Source organism: Hypanus sabinus, chromosome 8 (genome assembly GCF_030144855.1).
Source record: "Hypanus sabinus isolate sHypSab1 chromosome 8, sHypSab1.hap1, whole genome shotgun sequence".
NCBI lineage: Eukaryota > Metazoa > Chordata > Chondrichthyes > Myliobatiformes > Dasyatidae > Hypanus > Hypanus sabinus.
The window spans coordinates 171,562,460-171,588,347 of NC_082713.1; the positions used below are offsets into that span (position 1 = coordinate 171,562,460).

The 25,888-nt window shown below is 50.5% G+C and overlaps 1 protein-coding gene across 1 annotated transcript in view; it reads left to right on the plus strand.

Annotated features, from left to right (window-relative positions):
• Window positions 1–3,048: 3,048 nt before the first annotated feature.
• si:ch211-245j22.3 (uncharacterized protein LOC563798 homolog) overlaps window positions 3,049–25,888 on the plus strand; it is a 106,001-nt gene continuing 83,161 nt past the window's right edge. Inside the window, exons 1-2 of the mRNA XM_059976460.1 lie at window positions 3,049–3,479; window positions 12,443–12,575. Of these exons, the coding sequence (XP_059832443.1) occupies window positions 3,409–3,479; window positions 12,443–12,575 (204 nt within the window). The 5' untranslated portion in view covers window positions 3,049–3,408. The remainder of the gene's footprint in view (window positions 3,480–12,442; window positions 12,576–25,888) is intronic.

Below are 25,888 nucleotides of genomic sequence, written 5' to 3' on the forward strand. Positions count from 1 at the left end.
TAAACCCACACTACCCCATAACCCTTCATTTTTCTTTCATCCATGTGCCTGTCCAAGAGGCTCTTAAATACCCCTAATGTTTTAGCCTCCACAACCATCCCTAGCAAGTCATTCCAGGCACTCACAACCCTCTGTGTAAAAAACTTACCCCTGATGTCTCCCCTAAACTTGCCTCCCTTAATTTTGTACATATGCCCTCTGGTGTTTGCTATTGGTGCCCTGGGAAACAGGTACTGACTATCCACCCTATCTATGCCTCTCATAATCTTGTAGACCTCTATCAAGTCCCCTCTCATTCTTCTACGCTCCAAAGAGAAAAGTCCCAGCTCTGCTAACCTTACTTCATATGACTTGTTCTCCAATCCAGGCAACATCCTGGTAAATCTCCTCTGCACCCTCTCCATCGCTTCCACATCCTTCCTATAATGAGGTGACCAGAATTGAACACAATACTCTAAGTGCGGTCTCACCAGAGATCTGTAGAGTTGCAACATGACCTCTCTACTCTTGAACTCAATCCCCCTGTTGAAGAAGCCTAGCATCCCATAGGCCTTCTTAACTACCCTATCAACCTCTGCAGCGACCTTGAGGGATGTATGGATTTGAACCCCAAGGTCCCTTTGTTCATCCACACTCTTAAGTAATTGACCATTAATCCTGTACTCAGTCTTCTGGTTTGTCCTTCCAAAATGCATCACCTCACCCTTGTCTGGATTGAACTCCATCTGCCATTTTCCTGCCCAACTCTGCAGACTGTCTATATCCTCTTGTAACCTTTGACCACCTGCAGCTCCATCCACAGCTCCTCCAATCTTTGTGTCATCCACAAACTTACTCACCTATCCTTCTGCCCCTACATCCAGGTCATTTATAAAAGTCATAAATAGCAGGGGTCCCAGGACAGATCCCTGCAGCACTCCACTAGTCACCGACCTCCAGGCAGAATTCTTTCCTTCCACAACTACCCTCTGCTTTCTTCCTTTAAGCCAATTTTTTATCCAAACAGCTAAGATTCCACTTATCCTATGCCTCATGACTTTCTGGATGAGTCTCTCTTGAGGGGCCTTGTCAAAAAAGGTGAAGTCCTGACCTCCTAGTGTACCTCGGTGTGACCCTGCACCTTATCGTCTACCCGCACTGCACTTTCTCTGTAACTGTAATACATTATTCTACATTCTGTGTTCTTTTTGTTCTGTGTTGATGTACTTATATTTGAATGATGTGCCTGAATGGCTTGTAAACAAAAGCTTTTCTCTGTATTTGAGACATGTGACAATAATAAACCAATTCCAATTACCCCAGCGTTGGAATATGGCAGTTAGGGCATGAATTTCAAGGCCTAGTGTTTGGGGTTCCACCGTTGGTTGGTCCAGAGCTCAAAGCCTTGAGTTCTGTGATTGGCGTGTGCTGGGATCAGTGCCAAGTACTGTGGCCCTAGAACTGAATCAGACATTCAGATGTCAAGCTCTGTGGGCTAGAAGAGAGTCTGCGGATCTCTGCAAGCTGCTGGGGAAGTAGAATGCCCCCATCTGTGAGTCTGGTTCCTCTGGAGACTGGCTTTCCTGGAGTCGGACAGCTGCATGCGTGCGTGCGTGCATTGGAACGGGCGTGTTGTTGCTGTTCTGCCAAGCACTGTGGCCTTGCAGGTTGGGTGCCTGAATGTGTGGCAACACTTGTGGACAAACACAAATGATGCATTTCACTGTATGTTTCGATGTACCCATGATAAATAAACTTGAATCTTGAGACACCCAAGGGATTCTTGATTTCCTTCTGTGTGACACACCCGCCACGCAGGAGTGAGATAGATCGGCTGGTTAGGTAGTATCGTAACAACAACCATACGTTCAATGTCAGCAAGACCAAGGAAATGGCTGTGGACTTCAGACAGTGCTCATCGAGGGGTCAGCAGTGGAAAGGGTGAGCAGGTTCAAGTTCCTGGGGCATCAACATCTCCAAAGATCTATCCTGGGCCCAACACATTGATACAATCATGAAGAAGGCTATACGTTGTGAGGAGCTTGAAGAGATTTATCGTCACCAAAGACTCCTACAAATTTCAGCAGATGTTCCGTGGATTGCATTCGAACTGGTTGCACCATCGCCTCTAAGGAAGCTCTAATGCACAGGATCACAAGAGGCCGCAGACAGTTTGTCGACTCAGTCTGCTCGATTAGGGACACAATCCTTCTCACCATTAAGGACATCTGCAAGAGGGAGCACCTTAAGAAGGCAGCATCCATCACTAAGGACCCTGACCAGCCAGGACATGCCCTCTTCTCATTTCTACCACTAAGGAGGAGGTACAGGAGCCTGAAGACCCCCATTCAATAGCTCATGAACTGCTTGTGAACAGACAATGTACACTAATAACCTCATTATTCATTTGTTTTTTGCTCTATATATTCCTTTTTGTAATTCATAGTCATTTTATATCTTTGCACTGTACTGCTGACACAAAACAACACACACCATATTATATCATCAGTGAAAATGAACTAGATTTTGATTTTAGAGTACAGTTTATTTTCAGAGCCTCGCCACCATCCCAGGAGCTGAGAGATGGTCCCACTACAACCTCACCACATTTGTCTACTCACCCAAACTGGACCAATACCTCATATTTCATCTAAGTAGCCTCCAACCTAATGGCATGAACATTGATATTTCCTTCCAGTTTTAAAAATTATTTTTTACTTTTTTCCTCTTCCTCTTCCCTCTTCTTCTATTCTGCTCTCCGGCCTCTTGCTTCTCTCCGCACCTACCCCTGGTGCCCCTATTTCTTCCGTTTCTCCCATGGAGTGCACTCCTCTCTTATCAGATTCCTTCTTCTCCAACACTCCCACCCACCTGACTTCACCAACAAGAGAGAATCTGCAGATGCTGGAAGTCCAGAGCAACACACACAAAATGCCGGAGGAACTCAGCAGGTCAGGCAGCATCTGTTGAAAAAGGTACAGTCAAGGTTTTGGCCAGAAACGTCGACTGTACCTTTTTCAATAAATGCTGCCTGACCTGCTGAGTTCCTCCGGCATTTTGTAAGCCTTGCACCTGACTTCACCCATTACTTTCTAGTTTGTACTCCCTCTCCTCCCACCACGTTTTTATTCTGGCATCTTCCCCCTTCCTTTTGAGTCCTGATGAAGGACCTCGGTCTGAAACATCTACTGGTTATTCATTTCCCGAGATGCTGCCTGACCCGCTGAGATCCCCCAGCATTTTGTTGCTCTAGGTTTCCAGCATCTACAGAATCTCTTGTATTAATGATAAAGTAATCCTCTTTGTGGAGCACAGAGTGGATTATGTGTTTTAAAGTTAATTCTCAATGTGCTCGCAACTGCACTCATTAATCCCTGCCTTGGGTACATAAAACGTACATTTCAGCCAAAGGAAGTGGAGCAGAGGAACATGGGCCAGACCGCAGTGCTGCCCCCCAGGAGGAAGAACACATATATCCTGGAACTACACGTATGGTACAGGTAATCTTTGAGCGAGCTTACGCGCCACTTTGTTCACATTTAAATTCAAGTTCAAGTTTATGGTCATTCAGCCATACACATGTATACTGCCAAATGAAACAAAGTTTCTCCAGACCAAGTTGCACAACGCATTACATATACCTCACACACAACACATAAGGTAATATTACTACAAATAAATTAACAATAAGGTGTATTGGTTCTCTTTTTGAGTGCTGTATCAGACTCTGATATAAACAGAAAAGGGCTGGAAGAGGGCCAGTAATATCATAAAGGATCACACCCACCCTGTTCATGGGCTGCTTGTCCCAATCCCATCAGGGAGGAAGCTATGTAGGATCCACACCAGGACCACCAGATTCAAAACCAGTTACTTTCCCCAAGCAGTGAGGCTGATCAACACCTCCACCCACTAACTCCCCCCTCCACACCCCCAGCCACCACTACTTTATCATCTCCTGTCAGTCACCTTATGTACAGACACTCCTGTGCCTGGCATCACTTTATGGACCTACTATAAATGTATGTATTTAAGCTATTTCATGTAGTTATATTCATTGTGGGTTTTTTTTACCATTATTGTCTTTATGCTTATTGTGGTTTCAGTGCTGTATTGGATCTGGAGTAACAATGATCTCATTTTCCTTTTCACTTGTGTACTGGAAATTAGATTAAACAATCTTGAATTTGAAACAGAAGATATGAAACACTGATTTGCCATTGGGTTTTTCTATTTGACAGGAATTCCTTTCATATGTACACCTGCCCTGTATGAGATACGGGGAATGTAGTTGTTGTGTTCTCTGTTGGGACTTTAACTGTTACAGTCACCCATTGGTCAGACAGCATCTCTGGAGGGGCATTTGGAGCACTAATCTGCCCCGTTCTAGTTACCTAACCTACAGAAAAGAAATGTTCATTTATTTAGAGATAGTGAGGAACAGGCCCTTCTGGCCCAATAGGTCATGCTGCCAGCAACCTGTCTATTTAACACCAGCCTAATCATTGGGCAATTTACCAGCCAACCTACTGCCCTGTCCGTCTTTGGAATGTGGTAGGAAACCGGAACATCCAAAGGAGGAAATCCACACGCAGATGGGAAGGACATACAACCTTGCTTACAGGTGACACCAGAACTGAACTCTGAATTCTGTAATAGTGTTGTGCTATTCACTACAGTTGCTTCATGCCCATGACATTCCTTCTATTCATTGGACGAGTACAGAGAAATTTACAAGGATGTCGCCTGGACTTGGGAACCTGAGTTATGGGGAAAGGTTGACCTGGTTAGAACTATGTTCCCTGGAGTGTAGGAGAATGAGGGGAGATTTGATAGAGGCATACAAAATTATGAAGGGTATAGATAGGGTAAATGCAAGCAGGCTTATTCTGTTGAGGTTGGGTGAGATTCGAACTAGAGGTCATGGGTTAAAGGTGAAATGCTTAAGGGAAACTGAGGGGCAACTTCTTCACTCGGAGGGTGGTGTGAGTGCGAAGTGCCAGCGGAGCTGGTAGATTCAGATTTGATTTCACCATTTAAGGAAAGTTTGGATAAGGACATGGATGGGAGGGGATTGGAGGTCTACAGACCGGGTGCAGCTCGATGGGACTTTGCAACATGGACTACGTGGGCCAAGGTGCCTGTTTCAATGCTGTAGTGTTCTGTCACTCTAAGTGTCTCCAGTATTTCTGGACACAGTTGATGGTCATTTCTAAGAGTTTTATTTTTATACATTGAAATCACAATTGATCAACAAAGAAAGGTATAACTGCACTGGAAGAGAGATAAGGTGTTGTTTCAGACTATCAGCAGGATTAACTTATCTGCTTCCTCCAGGCAAGAGCCCGGAGGAAATCAGTGCAGCCAGCACATCACTGTTTCTGCCTGTCCGGTTGCAGAGACTCTCAGTCAGCTCCAAGTGCGATTTGAAGGTCAGTGACAGACATAAATGTTGGGAATGTCCAAGAGGAAGTTACAAGAGCAATGCCCTCATCATTAGCATCTAACATCCTCACATGGAGCTTCAAACAAACTAGTAGCAGCATGGGTCATTTTACAGGATTCATGATAAGTCGCAGCATAATTCACAGGATCATTCACAAAGTTCAAAATTCAAAGTACATTTATTAACAAAGTACTGTACATAGAGGACTGCGGTTAATTGGGACATATTGGAACCAGTACATTTTGGCTATGTAAGTGGCTGTCCCAAACAGCTGAAGTTTCATGAAAATAGTTAAAACTGAATAAAAAAGTTAAGCTGAGTAACAACTCAAGTACTTACCTGAAATACAGAACAAATTAGGACAAAATCAATGCTACTACAGTACTATAAAACTGTGTATTAGTTGCCAATTTTTATCAACGATACACTGCCGAGTTCTTTTGGTTGATTGTAGATGAACAACATCAGCACAAACACCCAGTGTAGATAATGGACCGCTTTCACACAGAGCATCCTCCAAACCTTCAACTTCATTGTAACATTCAAATTCTTCACAGTGCCTTAACTTGTGAAGTAGTGAATTTGCTTCATTTTCACTCTCAGCTGCTTCTGGCATGGTTAAGCTTTGAACGTTTGAAACTGCAGTGAGCAGTACAGTTTTGGCACTTATTTCTCACCGACTGTCAGTGACAAAAGTCACTGCTTTTTTAACACAAAAACTCAACTGATCCTGTTTAAAAGCTGTTTTCTTTAAGCACGGTGTAGTGTCCAAAGAGCACAAAAGAGCATGTGACTGACACCAGTCGGAAACTTCAGCAACGTCTCCAGTCCCAGTTAAGTGGTATAAATGGATCTGAATCAAAGTGCTTGAATTTTCTCGCAGTTAGCAATAAAGCTATTTTACATGCCATTTTCTGAAATGAATAAAGACTATTTACTTATCTTGTATGAAGAAATCCACATACAGTTGATAATGATTTAGTCAACTCTAACGTCAGTGCAGGCACGGCAGACTATCTGCATTTGTGGGGTAAAGTAGGCAGGAAAACAGATAAGGCCATTGAAATGTAGGAACAGAATTAGGTCATTTGGCCTATCGAGTCTGCTCCACCATTCAATCATGGATCAAGATCAAGGACCATGAGACACAGGAGCAGAGTTCAGCCATTCAGCCCATCAACTCTTCTCCAGCCATTCTACCACAGTTGATTCATTATCTCTTTCAACCCCATTCTACTGGCTTCTCCCTGTAACTGACCAATTATCTCCTGACGAATCAAGAATCTACCACCCTCCACTTTAAATATACTCAAGGACTTGGCCTCCATGGCCATCTGTGGCAATGAATTCCACAGTTTCACTGCCATCTGGCTAAAGAAATTCCTCAGCTTTTCATGAACGAGGTTAAGAGAGATAATCGATTAGACATGGTGGAATGGCAGTGCAGACTCGATGGGCTGAATGGCCTAATTCAGTTCCTATAGGTTATTGGTCTTCTAGCCAAGGTTGTCTAGATGAGTCTCTTTTTGAGGAAATTACAGTCAGGGTAGATAAAGGAGATGCAGTAGATGTGGTATACTTGGATTTTCAGAATGCCTTTGATAAGGTGCCGCAGATGAGGCTGCCTAGCGAGATAAAATCCCATGGAATTACAGGGGAGTTACTGGCATGGGTGAAGCATTGGCTGATCAGCAGAAAACAGAGTGGGAATAAAGGGATCCTATTCTGGCTGGCTGCTGGTTACCAGTGGAGTTCCACAGGGGTCACTGTTAGCACTGCTGCTTTTTACAATATATGTCAATGATTTGGACTACAGTATTAATGGATTTGAGCTAAATTTGCCGATGATACAAAGATAGGTGGAGGAGCGGGTAGTGTTGAGGAAACAGAGAGCCTGCAGAGAGACTTGGATAGTTTAGGGGAATGGGCAAAGAAGTGGCAAATGAAATACAATGTTGGAAAGTGTATGGTCATACACTTTTGTGGAAGAAATAAACAGGCAGACTATTATTTAGATGGGGAGAGAATTCAAAATGCAAAGGGACTTGGGTCCTTGTGCAAGATACCCTAAAGGTTAACCTCCAGGTTGAGTCAGTCGTGAAGAAGGCGAATGCAATGTTGGCATTCATGTCTTGAGGTATAGAATATAAGAGCAGGGATGTGATGTTGAGGCTCTATAAGGCACTCGTGAGACCACACTTGGAGTATTGTGTGCAGTTTTGGGCTCCTTATTTTAGAAAGGATATACTGACGTTGGAGAAGGTTCAGAGAAGATTCACGAGAATGATTCCAGGAATGAAAGGGTCACCATATGAGGAACATCTGGCAGCTCTTGGACTGTATTCCCTGGAGTTCAGGAGAAAGAGGGGTATGTCATAGAAACATTCCGAATGTTAAGAGGCCTGAACAGATTAGATATGGCAAAGTTATTTCCCGTGGAAGGGGAGTCTAGGACAAGAGGGCACGACTTCAGGATTGAAGGATGTCCATTTAGAACTGAGATGTGGGGAAATTATTTAAGTCAGAGGGTGGTAAATCTGTGGAATTTGTTGCCACAAGTAGCTGTGGAGGCCAAGTCATTGGGTGCATTTAAGGCAGAGATAGATAGGTTCTTGATTAGCCAGGGCATCAAAGGGTATGGGGAGAAGGCAGGGGAGTGGAGATGATTGGAAGAATTGGATCAGCCTATGATTGAATGGTGGAGAAGACTTGATGGGCCAAATGGCCTACTTCTGCTCCTACAGTATAACTTATGGTTTTATGGTCTTATGGTCTGCATGGGAGATAGGCAGATGCTGAATATCAAAAAATCAATGTTTGGAACTGAGCTTCACCAAGTGGATCAACAGAGTGAGTGAGGGATACCTACTTGTCAGTCACTACAAACTCTGCTACTCACTCAATGGATTTTTTATGGCCTCCTCTTCTGTCACCATGAGACCATTCTCAAGTTTGAGGTGCAACCCCTCATTCTGTCAGGATAGCCTCCAAGCTGACAGGATGAACAATAATTTCTCCAAATTTTAACCATCTCCCTTCCCTCTTGTTCATTTTCCCCGCTCTTCTTTGTACCCTTCTCTTCACCTCACCCTTCCATCACCTCCCCCAGTGCCCTTCCACCTTCCCTCTCTCCCAAGGTCCATTCTCCTCTCATCAGATTTCTTCTCCTCTAACTCGTTGCCTTTTCCACCTCCTAGCTTTCTTCATCCCCTTCCCCCACCCACCCGGCTTCAACTATCACAATCTGGCTTGTCTTCATTCCCTTTTCTATTCTGGCATCTTCCCCCTTCCCTTCCAGGCCTGATGAAGGGTCTCGGACTGAAACGTCAGCTGTTTTCCTCTCCATAGATGCTGCCTGACCTGCTGAGTTCCTCCAACGTTCTGTGTGTGTTGCTCTGGATTTCCTGCACCCGCAGAGTCTCCTGTGTTTAGGACTTTTCTTTTAATTGGCTTTTTGGATATTGTGTCAAACTCCAGCATTCTGTCGATCAATAGGAACATGTTCCCCTGGAGCACAGAGTAATTAGTGAGGCTGAAGTGTGCAACAGACTCGAATGATGGAATAACTGAGAAACATTGCAAGATGTATATTCTTGGCAAGATGACCTGATACCAGAACACACCTCTGATAGGTGCTACTGGCACGGGACTACTAGTTCGAGGATGGTGGAGAGGTGTTAAGTTGGACCCTAGTACCCAGAGACAGTGCTGTTAACTGGGAGGCAGCAGACACAATAGGTAACCAGGGGAATTCAGTTCAAGAAATGAAACAAAGTTTATTTATTTATTATTTAGCTGAACGGTGCAGAATTGGCCCTTCTCACCTTTGGAGCCCACACCAGCCAGCACCCCCCAGTCTAACAGGGGGACAACTTACAATGACTAATTAAACTAACCGCAACACACACAAAATGCTGGTGGAACACAGCAGGCCAGGCAGCATCTATAGGAAGAAGCACTGTCAACGTTTCGGGCTGAGACCATTCGTCAGGACCAATTAAACTAACCGGTATGTTTTTCGGACTGTGGGAGAAATCTGTAGCAACTGGCGAAAACTCCTGCATTCCACATGGAGGATGTACCAACTCCTTACGGAAGTCACCCTACTAAGCAGTAGTAGAGTCACACTGATCGCTGCACTACTGCAAAATGCAGAGTTTAAAAATGTCAGTAACAGTGTTCTTGTTCATGAATCTACCCAAGGGTAAAACCAGGCCAGGATACTGGAATAGCATCTCTATGTTTCTACAAAAGAAGTCAGCAGTCTCTACATCCACTCCAGAATGAGTGGAGTCTAAGGAAAAGAACATCAGAAATCTGCACATGATGAAAACCTGAGATAAAAGCAGAAAGTGTCAGAAACACTCAGTAGGTCAGGCAGCATCTGTGGTGAGAGAAACAGAGTTAAATTTCACATCATTAGAGCATAGAACAGAACAGCAGAGCAACAGGCCCCGGCCCACAGTGCTGTGCCAAACCAATTAAATTAGTAATCAAATGGACAATGAAACTAATCCCTTCTGCCTACAATCCTTCATTTCCCTCACATTCAAGTGCATGTCTAAACATCTCTTAAAAGTTCCTAATGTATCTGCCTCTGCCCCCACCCCAGGCAGCACATTCCAGACACCCACCACTCTGTGTAAAAACACTTGCCCCTCACATCTCCTTTGAAATTAACCCCTTTCATCTTAAATGCAAGCCCTCTGGTATTAGACATTTCAACCCTGGGAAAAATCAATTAAAAACTGATAACCAGACAAAAGTGCCTGGGAGCCAGTGTAAGCTACAATGAAAGGGATCTAGAGTTTGAGTGCGCTACGTGAGCTCCCTCGTTTATCTTGTGTGTTTTGTCTTTCTGAGGTTTGTTTTATACCTGTTGTATTTGGGTGCCACAGATGGTGCAACACAAGTTCAGGGTTCGACTCACAAACTGTCTGGAAGGAGTTTGCATGTTTCTTCTGTGACTGCCCCGGTTTCCTCTGGCAGTCCAAAGACGTACTGGTTGGCAGGTTAGTTAGCTTATCCTTCAGATAAAGTTATTTGCTATCCTTTAAACTTGGGCACCATGGTAGTATAGCTAATCAAGTTCAGGGCATTCTGGAGTTCAGAGTTAAATTCCAGTGCTGTTCTATAAAAAATCTGCATACATTCTCCCCGTACGATGCATGGGGTTTCTCTGAGTCCTCCGGTTTCCTGCCATAGTCCAAAGACATACCAAAAAACCATAAGACACAGGACCAAATTAGGCCATTCAGCCCAAAGAGGAGTCTGCTCTGCCATTTTATCATGGCTGATCATGGATCCCATTCAACCCTATACACTACCTTCTCACCATATCCCTCGATCCCCCGACCAATCAGGAATTTATCAACTTCCACTTTGAATATACCCATGGACTTGGCCTCAACCACAGTCTGTGGCAGAATATTCCACAGATTCACTACTCTCTGGCTAAAAAAAATTCCTCCTTACCTCTGTTCTAAAAGGTTGCCCCTCAGTTCTGAGGCTGTGCCCTCGAGTTCTGGCTGCCCCACATCCTCTCCACATTCACCTTATCTACATTCTGTAGGTTTCAATGAGATCCCTCCGCTTTCTTCTAAATTCCAGTGAGTACAGACCCAAAGCTGCCAAACACTCCTCATAATGTTAACCCCTTCGTTCCCAGAACCATCCTTGTGAACATCTGGACCGTCTCCAATGGCAACATAACCTTTCTGAGATATGGGGCCCAAAACTGTTGACAATACTCAATGTGCGGCCTAACTGATGTCTTAAAAAGTCTCAACATTGTCTTTTTGCTTTTATATTCTATTCCCCATGCCAGCATATTTCCTATAACTCCATCGGATTTTGTCTTGCTAAGCAGCCTCATGTGTGGCATTTTATCAAATGCCATTTCAGCCCGAAATGTCGACTGTACTCTTTTCCTATCTGCTGCCAGGCCTGTATACTCCATCTATGCCTGACAAAATCTTATAAACCTTAATCAGGTCTATCAGTTTATCACTGATAAACTTTAACTCTGTTTCCCTCTTCATAGCTGCTTCCACTGTTTTCTGGATGGGATCTCAGTTTAACGTCCCGAAGATTGTCATAGGTTACAGCAGGCCATTGGCAGGATGCAGAGCTGGGCTGAGAAGTGCCAGATGGAGTTCAATCCAGAAAAGTGTGAAGTGATTCACTTTGGAAGGTCAAACAAAGGCAGAATACAGGGTAAATGGCAGGATCCTTACCAGTGTGGAGGGACAGAGGGATCTTGGTGTTCATGTCCCTAGATCCCTCAAAATTGCCGTGCAAGTTGACAGGGTGGTTAAGAAGGCATATGGGTGTTGGCCTTCATTACTCAGGGAAATGTTAGTGCTATAAAACCCTAGTTAGACCACACTTGGAATATTGTCTTCAGTTCTGGACTCCTCGTTATAGGGGGTGCAGAGAGGATCCAAAGGGAGATATTTTGAAGAGCTGGGTCTTTTCTTTTTGACCAGGAAGATGAGAGATAACTTGGTGGAAGTGTTCAAGATGATAAGAGGCACAGATAGAGGAGAATTGCATAGACTTTTTTCCCCAGGGCAGAAATGACAAACACAAGTGTGCATAACTTTATGAGCAAAGTATAGGAGGGATGTCAGGAGTAGATTTTGTTTACAGTAGGTACATGGAAGGGATTGCCAGGTTGGTGCTAGAGGCAGATACATTAGGAACATTTAAGAAACTAGTAGATGGGCCTGTAAATGATAGAAAAATGGGGTAGGGTCCATCTGACCATGGGGTGGGATGGAAGCGTCAATGGATCTAAGAGTAGGTTAAAGGGATGGCACAGCATTGTGGGCTGAAGGGCCCGTAATATTCTGTGTATTCTATCTATTAACTGCTCAGTAAAAGGTCACATCCCTGGAGGAGGGATGTTCCTCAGTCCTGCAGCGGAAGCAGTTCCAAGACTCGAGAGAAGCAACTGGGGGTCACATGTCTCTGCTCACAGGAGAGTTTATTAACCTGGAGGCCTCTTTCTTCCAGAAAATTTATCAAGGAATGTCCCAGCGGGCTGATCACCCTCCATGAGTTCCGGAGACACTTCTGTGATGGGACGGTGGGTCCTGGATCTTCAGAGTACGCTGAGCAGATCTTCAGAACCTTGGATGACAATAGGGTGAGACATACAAACACTGAGTCTGGGTCATTCTGCTTTCTGTTCTCTTCCAAACCTGTGTGACTTTTCAGCGATGGGATCCATTCCTCAGTGGAGTGTCTTCCTAACACTGCTGAGGCCCAGCCTTGGCCATCGACTCATTCACCACGTCAACATTGAAGCTGAGAGTGAAAAGCAGAGTCTGCAAGGATGGGCAGGAGGCGGGGGACGGTCCACAGGCCCCATGGTAGTGTAGCAGTTAGTGTGAAACTATCACAGCTCAGGGTGAAGAGTTCGGAGATCAGTCCTCACTTCCCCGGTACATTCCTTTCCTGATGCGCTTAAGTTTCTCCCCACAGTCCAATTACAAACTGCTCGGCAGGTCATTTCATCACTGTACGTCATCCGGTGGTTAGGCTGTGGTTGGTGGGTACAGCCACTCGTTAGGCTGGAAGGGTCTGTCTAAATCAATAATTGAGAGTACAGTGCTCCACTAAACACAAGCAGCGGAAACAAGACAAAAACAAAACTAGATCCTTTTCCAACCCACTCCCTCACACACCGACACATCACACGTACACACCCCCTCACACACCGACACGCCACACATACACACCCCCTCACACACCGACACATCACACGTACCCACCCCCTCACACACCGACACATCACACGTACACACCCCCTCACACACTGACACGTCACACGTACACACCCCCTCACACACCGACACGTCACACGTACCCACCCCCTCGCACACCGACATGTCACACGTACACACCCCCTCACACACCGACACGTCACACGTACACACCCCCTCACACACTGACACATCACACGTACACACCCCCTCACACACCGACACATCACACGTACACACCCCCTCACACACCGACACATCACACATACCCACCCCCTCACACACCGACATGTCACACATACACACCCCGTCACACACCGACACATCACAGGTACACACCCCCTCACACACCGACACGTCACACATACACACCCCGTCACACACCGACATGTCACACATACACACCCCGTCACACACCGACACATCACACGTACACACCCCGTCACACACTGACATGTCACACGTACCCACCCCCTCACACACTGACACATCACACGTACACACCCCCTCACACACCGACACATCACACATACACACTCCCTCACACACTGACATGTCACACGTACACACCCCCTCACACACCGACATGTCACACGTACCCACCCCCTCACACACTGACACATCACACGTACACACCCCCTCACACACCGACATGTCACACGTACACACCCCCTCACACACCGACATGTCACACGTACCCACCCCCTCACACACCGACATGTCACACGTACACACCCCCTCACACACCGACACGTCACACATACACACCCCCTCACACACCGACACATCACACGTACACACCCCCTCACACACCGACACATCACACGTACACACCCCCTCACACACCGACACGTCACACGTACCCACCCCGTCACACACCGACACATCACACGTACACACCCCCTCACACACCGACACGTCACACGTACACACCCCGTCACACACTGACATGTCACACGTACCCACCCCCTCACACACTGACACATCACACGTACCCACCCCCTCACACACCGACACATCACACATACACACCCCCTCACACACTGACATGTCACACGTACACACCCCCTCACACACCGACATGTCACACGTACACACCCCCTCACACACTGACATGTCACACATACACACCCCCTCACACACTGACATGTCACACGTACACACCCCCTCACACACCGACATGTGACACGTACACACTCCCTCACACACTGACATGTCACACGTACACACCCCCTCACACACCGACATGTCACACGTACCCACCCCCTCACACACTGACACATCACACGTACACACCCCCTCACACACCGACACATCACACGTACACACCCCCTCACACACCGACACATCACACGTACCCACCCCCTCACACACCGACACATCACACGTACCCACCCCCTCACACACTGACACATCACAGGTACCCACCCCCTCACACACCGACATGTCACACGTACACACCCCCTCACACACCGACACGTCACACATACACACCCCCTCACACACCGACACATCACACGTACACACCCCCTCACACACCGACACGTCACACATACACACCCCCTCACACACCGACACATCACACGTACACACCCCCTCACACACCGACATGTCACACGTACACACCCCCTCACACACCGACATGTCACACGTACCCACCCCCTCACACACCGACATGTCACACGTACACACCCCCTCACACACCGACATGTCACACGTACACACCCCCCTCACACACCGACACATCACACGTACACACCCCCTCACACACCGACATGTCACACATACACACCCCCTCACACACCGACACATCACACGTACCCACCCCCTCACACACTGACACATCACACGTACCCACCCCCTCACACACTGACACATCACACATACACACCCCCTCACACACCGACACGTCACACATACACACCCCCTCACACACCGACACATCACACGTACACACCCCCTCACACACCGACACGTCACACATACACACCCCCTCACACACCGACACATCACACGTACACACCCCCTCACACACCGACATGTCACACGTACACACCCCCTCACACACCGACATGTCACACGTACCCACCCCCTCACACACCGACATGTCACACATACACACCCCGTCACACACCGACACATCAGACGTACACACCCCGTCACACACCGACACATCACACGTACACACCCCCTCACACACCGACACGTCACACGTACACACCCCCTCACACACCGACATGTCACACATACACACCCCGTCACACACCGACACATCACACGTACACACCCCGTCACACACCGACATGTCACACATACACACCCCCTCACACACCGACACGTCACACGTACACACCCCGTCACACACCGACATGTCACACGTACACACCCCCTCACACACCGACACATCACACGTACACACTCCCTCACACACCGACATGTCACACGTACACACCCCCTCACACACCGACACGTCACACGTACACACCCCCTCACACACCGACATGTCACACATACACACCCCGTCACACACCGACACATCACACGTACACACCCCGTCACACACCGACATGTCACACATACACACCCCCTCACACACCGACACGTCACACGTACACACCCCGTCACACACCGACATGTCACACGTACACACCCCCTCACACACCGACACATCACACGTACACACTCCCTCACACACCGACATGTCACACGTACACACCCCCTCACACACCGACACATCACACGTACACACCCCGTCACACACCGACACATCACACGTACACACCCCCTCACACACCGACACATCACACATACACACTCCCTCACACACTGACATGTCACACGTACCCACCCCCTCACACACTGACACATCACACGTACACACCCCCTCACACACTGACACGTCACACATACACACCCCCTCACACACCGACATGTCACACGTACACACCCCCTCACACACTGACATGTCACACGTACACACCCCCTCACACACCGACACATCACACGTACACACCCCCTCACACACCGACATGTCACACGTACACACCCCCTCACACACCGACATGTCACACGTACCCACCCCCTCACACACCGACATGTCACACGTACACACCCCCTCACACACCGACACATCACACGTACACACCCCCTCACACACCGACATGTCACACGTACACACCCCCTCACACACCGACATGTCACACGTACCCACCCCCTCACACACCGACATGTCACATGTACACACCCCCTCACACACCGACACGTCACACATACACACCCCCTCACACACCGACACATCACACGTACACACCCCGTCACACACCGACAGGTCACACATACACACCCCGTCACACACTGACACGTCACACGTACACACCCCGTCACACACTGACATGTCACATGTACACACCCCGTCACACACCGACACATCACACGTACACACCCCCTCACACACTGACACGTCACACGTACACACCCCGTCACACACCGACATGTCACATGTACACACCCCGTCACACACCGACACATCACACGTACACACCCCCTCACACACCGACACATCACACGTACACACCCCCTCGCATACCGACATGTCACACGTACACACCCCCTCACACACTGACACGTCACACGTACACACCCCGTCACACACCGACATGTCACATGTACACACCCCGTCACACACCGACATGTCACATGTACACACCCCGTCACACACCGACACATCACACGTACACACCCCGTCACACACCGACATGTCACACATACACACTTCCTCACACACCGACACATCACACGTACACACTCCCTCACACACCGACATGTCACACGTACACACCCCCTCACACACCGACACATCACACGTACACACCCCGTCACACACCGACACATCACACGTACACACCCCCTCACACACCGACATGTCACACATACACACCCCCTCACACACCGACACGTCACACATACACACCCCCTCACACACCGACACGTCACACATACACACCCCCTCACACACCGACACGTCACACGTACCCACCCCCTCACACACCGACATGTCACACATACACACCCCGTCACACACCGACACATCAGACGTACACACCCCGTCACACACCGACACATCACACGTACACACCCCCTCACACACCGACACGTCACACGTACACACCCCCTCACACACCGACATGTCACACATACACACCCCGTCACACACCGACACATCACACGTACACACCCCGTCACACACTGACATGTCACACGTACACACCCCCTCACACACCGACACATCACACGTACACACCCCCTCACACACCGACACATCACACGTACACACCCCCTCGCACACCGACACATCACACGTACCCACCCCCTCACACACCGACACCTCACACGTACACACCCCCTCACACACCGACACCTCACACATACACACCCCCTCACACACCGACACATCACACGTACACACCCCCTCACACACCGACACATCACACGTACACACCCCCTCACACACCGACACGTCACACGTACACACCCCCTCACACACCGACACGTCACACGTACCCACCCCCTCACACACTGACACATCACACGTACACACCCCCTCACACACCGACACATCACACATACACACTCCCTCACACACTGACATGTCACACGTACCCACCCCCTCACACACTGACACATCACACGTACACACCCCCTCACACACTGACACGTCACACATACACACTCCCTCACACACTGACATGTCACACGTACCCACCCCCTCACACACCGACACGTCACACATACACACCCCCTCACACACCGACACATCACACGTACACACTCCCTCACACACTGACATGTCACACATACACACCCCCTCGCATACCGACATGTCACACGTACACACCCCCTCACACACCGACACATCACACGTACACACCCCCTCACACACTGACATGTCACACGTACACACCCCCTCACACACCGACATGTCACACGTACACACCCCCTCACACACCGACACATCACACGTACACACCCCCTCACACACCGACATGTCACATGTACACACCCCCTCACACACCGACACGTCACACATACACACCCCCTCACACACCGACACATCACACGTACACACCCCGTCACACACCGACAGGTCACACATACACACCCCGTCACACACTGACACGTCACACGTACACACCCCGTCACACACTGACATGTCACATGTACACACCCCGTCACACACCGACACATCACACGTACACACCCCCTCACACACTGACACGTCACACGTACACACCCCGTCACACACCGACATGTCACATGTACACACCCCGTCACACACCGACACATCACACGTACACACCCCCTCGCATACCGACATGTCACACGTACACACCCCCTCACACACTGACACGTCACACGTACACACCCCGTCACACACCGACATGTCACATGTACACACCCCGTCACACACCGACACATCACACGTACACACCCCCTCACACACCGACACATCACACGTACACACCCCCTCGCATACCGACATGTCACATGTACACACCCCGTCACACACCGACACATCACACGTACACACCCCGTCACACACCGACATGTCACACATACACACTTCCTCACACACCGACACATCACACGTACACACTCCCTCACACACCGACATGTCACACGTACACACCCCCTCACACACCGACACGTCACACATACACACCCCCTCACACACCGACACATCACACGTACACACCCCCTCACACACCGACACGTCACACGTACCCACCCCCTCACACACCGACATGTCACACATACACACCCCGTCACACACCGACACATCAGACGTACACACCCCGTCACACACCGACACATCACACGTACACACCCCCTCACACACCGACACGTCACACGTACACACCCCCTCACACACCGACATGTCACACATACACACCCCGTCACACACCGACACATCACACGTACACACCCCGTCACACACTGACATGTCACACGTACACACCCCCTCACACACCGACACATCACACATACACACTCCCTCACACACTGACATGTCACACGTACCCACCCCCTCACACACTGACACATCACACGTACACACCCCCTCACACACTGACACGTCACACATACACACTCCCTCACACACTGACATGTCACACGTACCCACCCCCTCACACACCGACACGTCACACATACACACCCCCTCACACACCGACACATCACACGTACACACCCCGTCACACACCGACATGTCACACATACACACCCCCTCACACACTGACACGTCACACGTACACACCCCCTCACACACCGACACATCACACGTACACACCCCCTCACACACCGACACATCACACGTACACACCCCCTCACACACCGACAGGTCACACATACACACCCCGTCACACACTGACACGTCACACGTACACACCCCGTCACACACTGACATGTCACATGTACACACCCCGTCACACACCGACACATCACACGTACACACCCCCTCACACACTGACACGTCACACGTACACACCCCGTCACACACCGACATGTCACATGTACACACCCCGTCACACACCGACACATCACACGTACACACCCCCTCACACACCGACACATCACACGTACACACCCCCTCGCATACCGACATGTCACACGTACACACCCCCTCACACACTGACACGTCACACGTACACACCCCGTCACACACCGACATGTCACATGTACACACCCCGTCACACACCGACACATCACACGTACACACCCCCTCACACACCGACACATCACACGTACACACCCCCTCGCATACCGACATGTCACATGTACACACCCCGTCACACACCGACACATCACACGTACCCACCCCCTCACACACTGACATGTCACATGTACACACCCCGTCACACACCGACACATCACACGTACACACTCCCTCACACACCGACACACCACACATACACACTTCCTCACACACCGACACATCACACGTACACACTCCCTCACACACCGACACATCACACGTACACACCCCCTCACACACCGACACATCACACGTACACACCCCCTCACACACCGACACGTCACATGTACAGACCCCGTCACACACCGACACATCACATGTACACACCCCGTCACACACCGACACATCACACGTACACACCCCCTCACACACCGACATGTCACACGTACACACCCCCTCACACACCGACACATCACATGTACACACCCCGTCACACACCGACACATCACACGTACACACCCCCTCACACACCGACATGTCACACATACCCACCCCCTCAGACACCGACATGTCACACGTACACACCCCCTCACACACTGACACATCACACGTACACACCCCCTCACACACCGACACATCACACGTACACACCCCCTCACACACCGACATGTCACACGTACACACCCCCTCACACACCGACACATCACACATACACACCCCCTCACACACTGACATGTCACACGTACCCACTCCCTCACACACCGACACGTCACACGTACACACCCCCTCACACACTGACATGTCACACGTACCCACCCCCTCACACACCGACACGCCACACATACACACCCCCTCACACACCGACACGTCACACGTACACACCCCGTCACACACCGACACATCACACGTACACACCCCGTCACACACCGACACATCACACGTACACACCCCCTCACACACCGACATGTCACACGTACCCACCCCCTCACACACCGACACATCACACGTACACACCCCCTCACACACCGACATGTCACACGTACACACCCCCTCACACACTGACACATCACACGTACACACCCCCTCACACACCGACATGTCACACGTACACACCCCCTCACACACCGACACATCACACGTACCCACCCCCTCACACACCGACATGTCACACGTACACACCCCCTCACACACCGACACATCACACGTACACACCCCCTCACACACCGACACATCACACGTACACACCCCCTCGCATACCGACATGTCACATGTACACACCCCGTCACACACCGACACATCACACGTACACACCCCGTCACACACCGACATGTCACACATACACACTTCCTCACACACCGACACATCACACGTACACACCCCCTCGCATACCGACATGTCACATGTACACACCCCGTCACACACCGACACATCACACGTACACACCCCGTCACACACCGACATGTCACACATACACACTTCCTCACACACCGACACATCACACGTACACACTCCCTCACACACCGACATGTCACACGTACACACCCCCTCACACACCGACACATCACACGTACACACCCCGTCACACACCGACACATCACACGTACACACCCCCTCACACACCGACATGTCACACATACACACCCCCTCACACACCGACACGTCACACATACACACCCCGTCACACACCGACACATCAGACGTACACACCCCGTCACACACCGACACATCACACGTACACACCCCCTCACACACCGACACGTCACACGTACCCACCCCCTCACACACCGACATGTCACACATACACACCCCGTCACACACCGACACATCAGACGTACACACCCCGTCACACACCGACACATCACACGTACACACCCCCTCACACACCGACACGTCACACGTACACACCCCCTCACACACCGACATGTCACACATACACACCCCGTCACACACCGACACATCACACGTACACACCCCGTCACACACTGACATGTCACACGTACACACCCCCTCACACACCGACACATCACACATACACACTCCCTCACACACTGACATGTCACACGTACCCACCCCCTCACACACTGACACATCACACGTACACACCCCCTCACACACCGACATGTCACACGTACACACCCCCTCACACACCGACATGTCACACGTACACACCCCCTCACACACCGACACATCACACATACACACTCCCTCACACACTGACATGTCACACGTACACACCCCCTCACACACTGACACATCACACGTACACACCCCCTCACACACCGACACATCACACGTACACACTCCCTCACACACCGACACATCACACGTACACACCCCCTCACACACCGACATGTCACACATACACACCCCGTCACACACCGACACATCAGACGTACACACCCCGTCACACACCGACACATCACACGTACACACCCCCTCACACACCGACACGTCACACGTACACACCCCCTCACACACCGACATGTCACACGTACACACCCCGTCACACACTGACATGTCACACGTACACACCCCCTCACACACCGACACATCACACATACACACTCCCTCACACACTGACATGTCACACGTACCCACCCCCTCACACACTGACACATCACACGTACACACCCCCTCACACACTGACACGTCACACATACACACTCCCTCACACACTGACATGTCACACGTACCCACCCCCTCACACACCGACACGTCACACATACACACCCCCTCACACACCGACACATCACACGTACACACTCCCTCACACACTGACATGTCACACATACACACCCCCTCGCATACCGACATGTCACACGTACACACCCCCTCACACACCGACACATCACACGTACACACCCCCTCACACACCGACATGTCACATGTACACACCCCCTCACACACCGACACGTCACACATACACACCCCCTCACACACCGACACATCACACGTACACACCCCGTCACACACCGACAGGTCACACATACACACCCCGTCACACACTGACACGTCACACGTACACACCCCGTCACACACTGACATGTCACATGTACACACCCCGTCACACACCGACACATCACACGTACACACCCCCTCACACACTGACACGTCACACGTACACACCCCGTCACACACCGACATGTCACATGTACACACCCCGTCACACACCGACACATCACACGTACACACCCCCTCACACACCGACACATCACACGTACACACCCCCTCGCATACCGACATGTCACACGTACACACCCCCTCACACACTGACACGTCACACGTACACACCCCGTCACACACCGACATGTCACATGTACACACCCCGTCACACACCGACACATCACACGTACACACCCCCTCACACACCGACACATCACACGTACACACCCCCTCGCATACCGACATGTCACATGTACACACCCCGTCACACACCGACACATCACACGTACACACCCCGTCACACACCGACATGTCACACATACACACTTCCTCACACACCGACACATCACACGTACACACTCCCTCACACACCGACATGTCACACGTACACACCCCCTCACACACCGACACATCACACGTACACACCCCGTCACACACCGACACATCACACGTACACACCCCCTCACACACCGACATGTCACACATACACACCCCCTCACACACCGACACGTCACACATACACACCCCCTCACACACCGACACATCACACGTACACACCCCGTCACACACCGACACATCACACGTACCCACCCCCTCACACACCGACATGTCACACATACACACCCCCTCACACACCGACATGTCACACGTACCCACCCCCTCACACACCGACACATCACACGTACACACCCCCTCACACACTGACACATCACACGTACACACCCCCTCACACACCGACATGTCACACATACACACCCCCTCACACACCGACACGTCACACGTACACACCCCCTCACACACCGACATGTCACACATACACACCCCGTCACACACCGACACATCACACGTACACACCCCGTCACACACTGACATGTCACACGTACACACCCCCTCACACACCGACACATCACACATACACACTCCCTCACACACTGACATGTCACACGTACCCACCCCCTCACACACTGACACATCACACGTACACACCCCCTCACACACTGACACGTCACACATACACACTCCCTCACACACTGACATGTCACACGTACCCACCCCCTCACACACCGACACGTCACACATACACACCCCCTCACACACCGACACATCACACGTACACACCCCGTCACACACCGACAGGTCACACATACACACCCCGTCACACACTGACACGTCACACGTACACACCCCGTCACACACTGACATGTCACATGTACACACCCCCTCACACACCGACACATCACACGTACACACCCCCTCACACACCGACATGTCACACATACACACCCCGTCACACACCGACACATCACACGTACACACCCCCTCACACACTGACACATCACACGTACACACCCCCTCACACACCGACACATCACACGTACACACTCCCTCACACACCGACATGTCACACGTACCCACTCCCTCACACACCGACACGTCACACGTACACACCCCCTCACACACTGACATGTCACACGTACCCACCCCCTCACACACCGACACGCCACACATACACACCCCGTCACACACCGACACATCACACGTACACACCCCGTCACACACCGACACATCACACGTACACACCCCCTCACACACCGACATGTCACACGTACACACCCCCTCACACACCGACACATCACACGTACACACCCCGTCACACACTGACATGTCACACGTACACACCCCCTCACACACCGACACATCACACGTACCCACCCCCTCACACACCGACATGTCACACATACACACCCCCTCACACACCGACACATCACACGTACACACCCCCTCACACACCGACACATCACACGTACACACCCCCTCACACACCGACACATCACACGTACACACCCCCTCACACACCGACACGTCACACGTACACACCCCGTCACACACCGACACATCACACGTACACACCCCCGTCACACACCGACACATCACACATACACACCCCGTCACACACCGACACATCACACGTACCCACCCCCTCACACACCGACACATCACAGGTACACACCCCCTCACACACCGACACATCACACGTACACACCCCGTCACACACCGACACATCACACGTACACACCCCCTCACACACCGACATGTCACACATACACACCCCGTCACACACCGACACATCACACGTACACACCCTCTCACACACCGACATGTCACACGTACACACCCCCTCACACACCGACACATCACACGTACCCACTCCCTCACACACCGACACATCACACGTACACACCCCCTCACACACCGACACATCACACGTACACACCCCCTCACACACCGACATGTCACACGTACCCACCCCGTCACACACTGACACGTCACACGTACACACCCCGTCACACACCGACATGTCACATGTACACACCCCGTCACACACCGACACATCACACGTACACACCCCCTCACACACCGACACATCACACGTACACACCCCCTCACACACCGACATGTCACACGTACACACCCCCTCACACACTGACACATCACACGTACACACCCCCTCACACACCGACACATCACACGTACACACCCCCTCACACACTGACATGTCACACGTACACACCCCCTCACACACTGACACATCACACGTACACACCCCCTCACACACCGACACATCACACGTACACACCCCCTCACACACCGACACATCACATATCACATACAGTGAAATCCATTGTTTGTATCAACAACCAGCACAGGCTGACTTCGTACTGGGGCAGCTCGTGAGTGTCACCATGTTTCTGCAGTCTACGTTGCATGCCCACAAGTCAG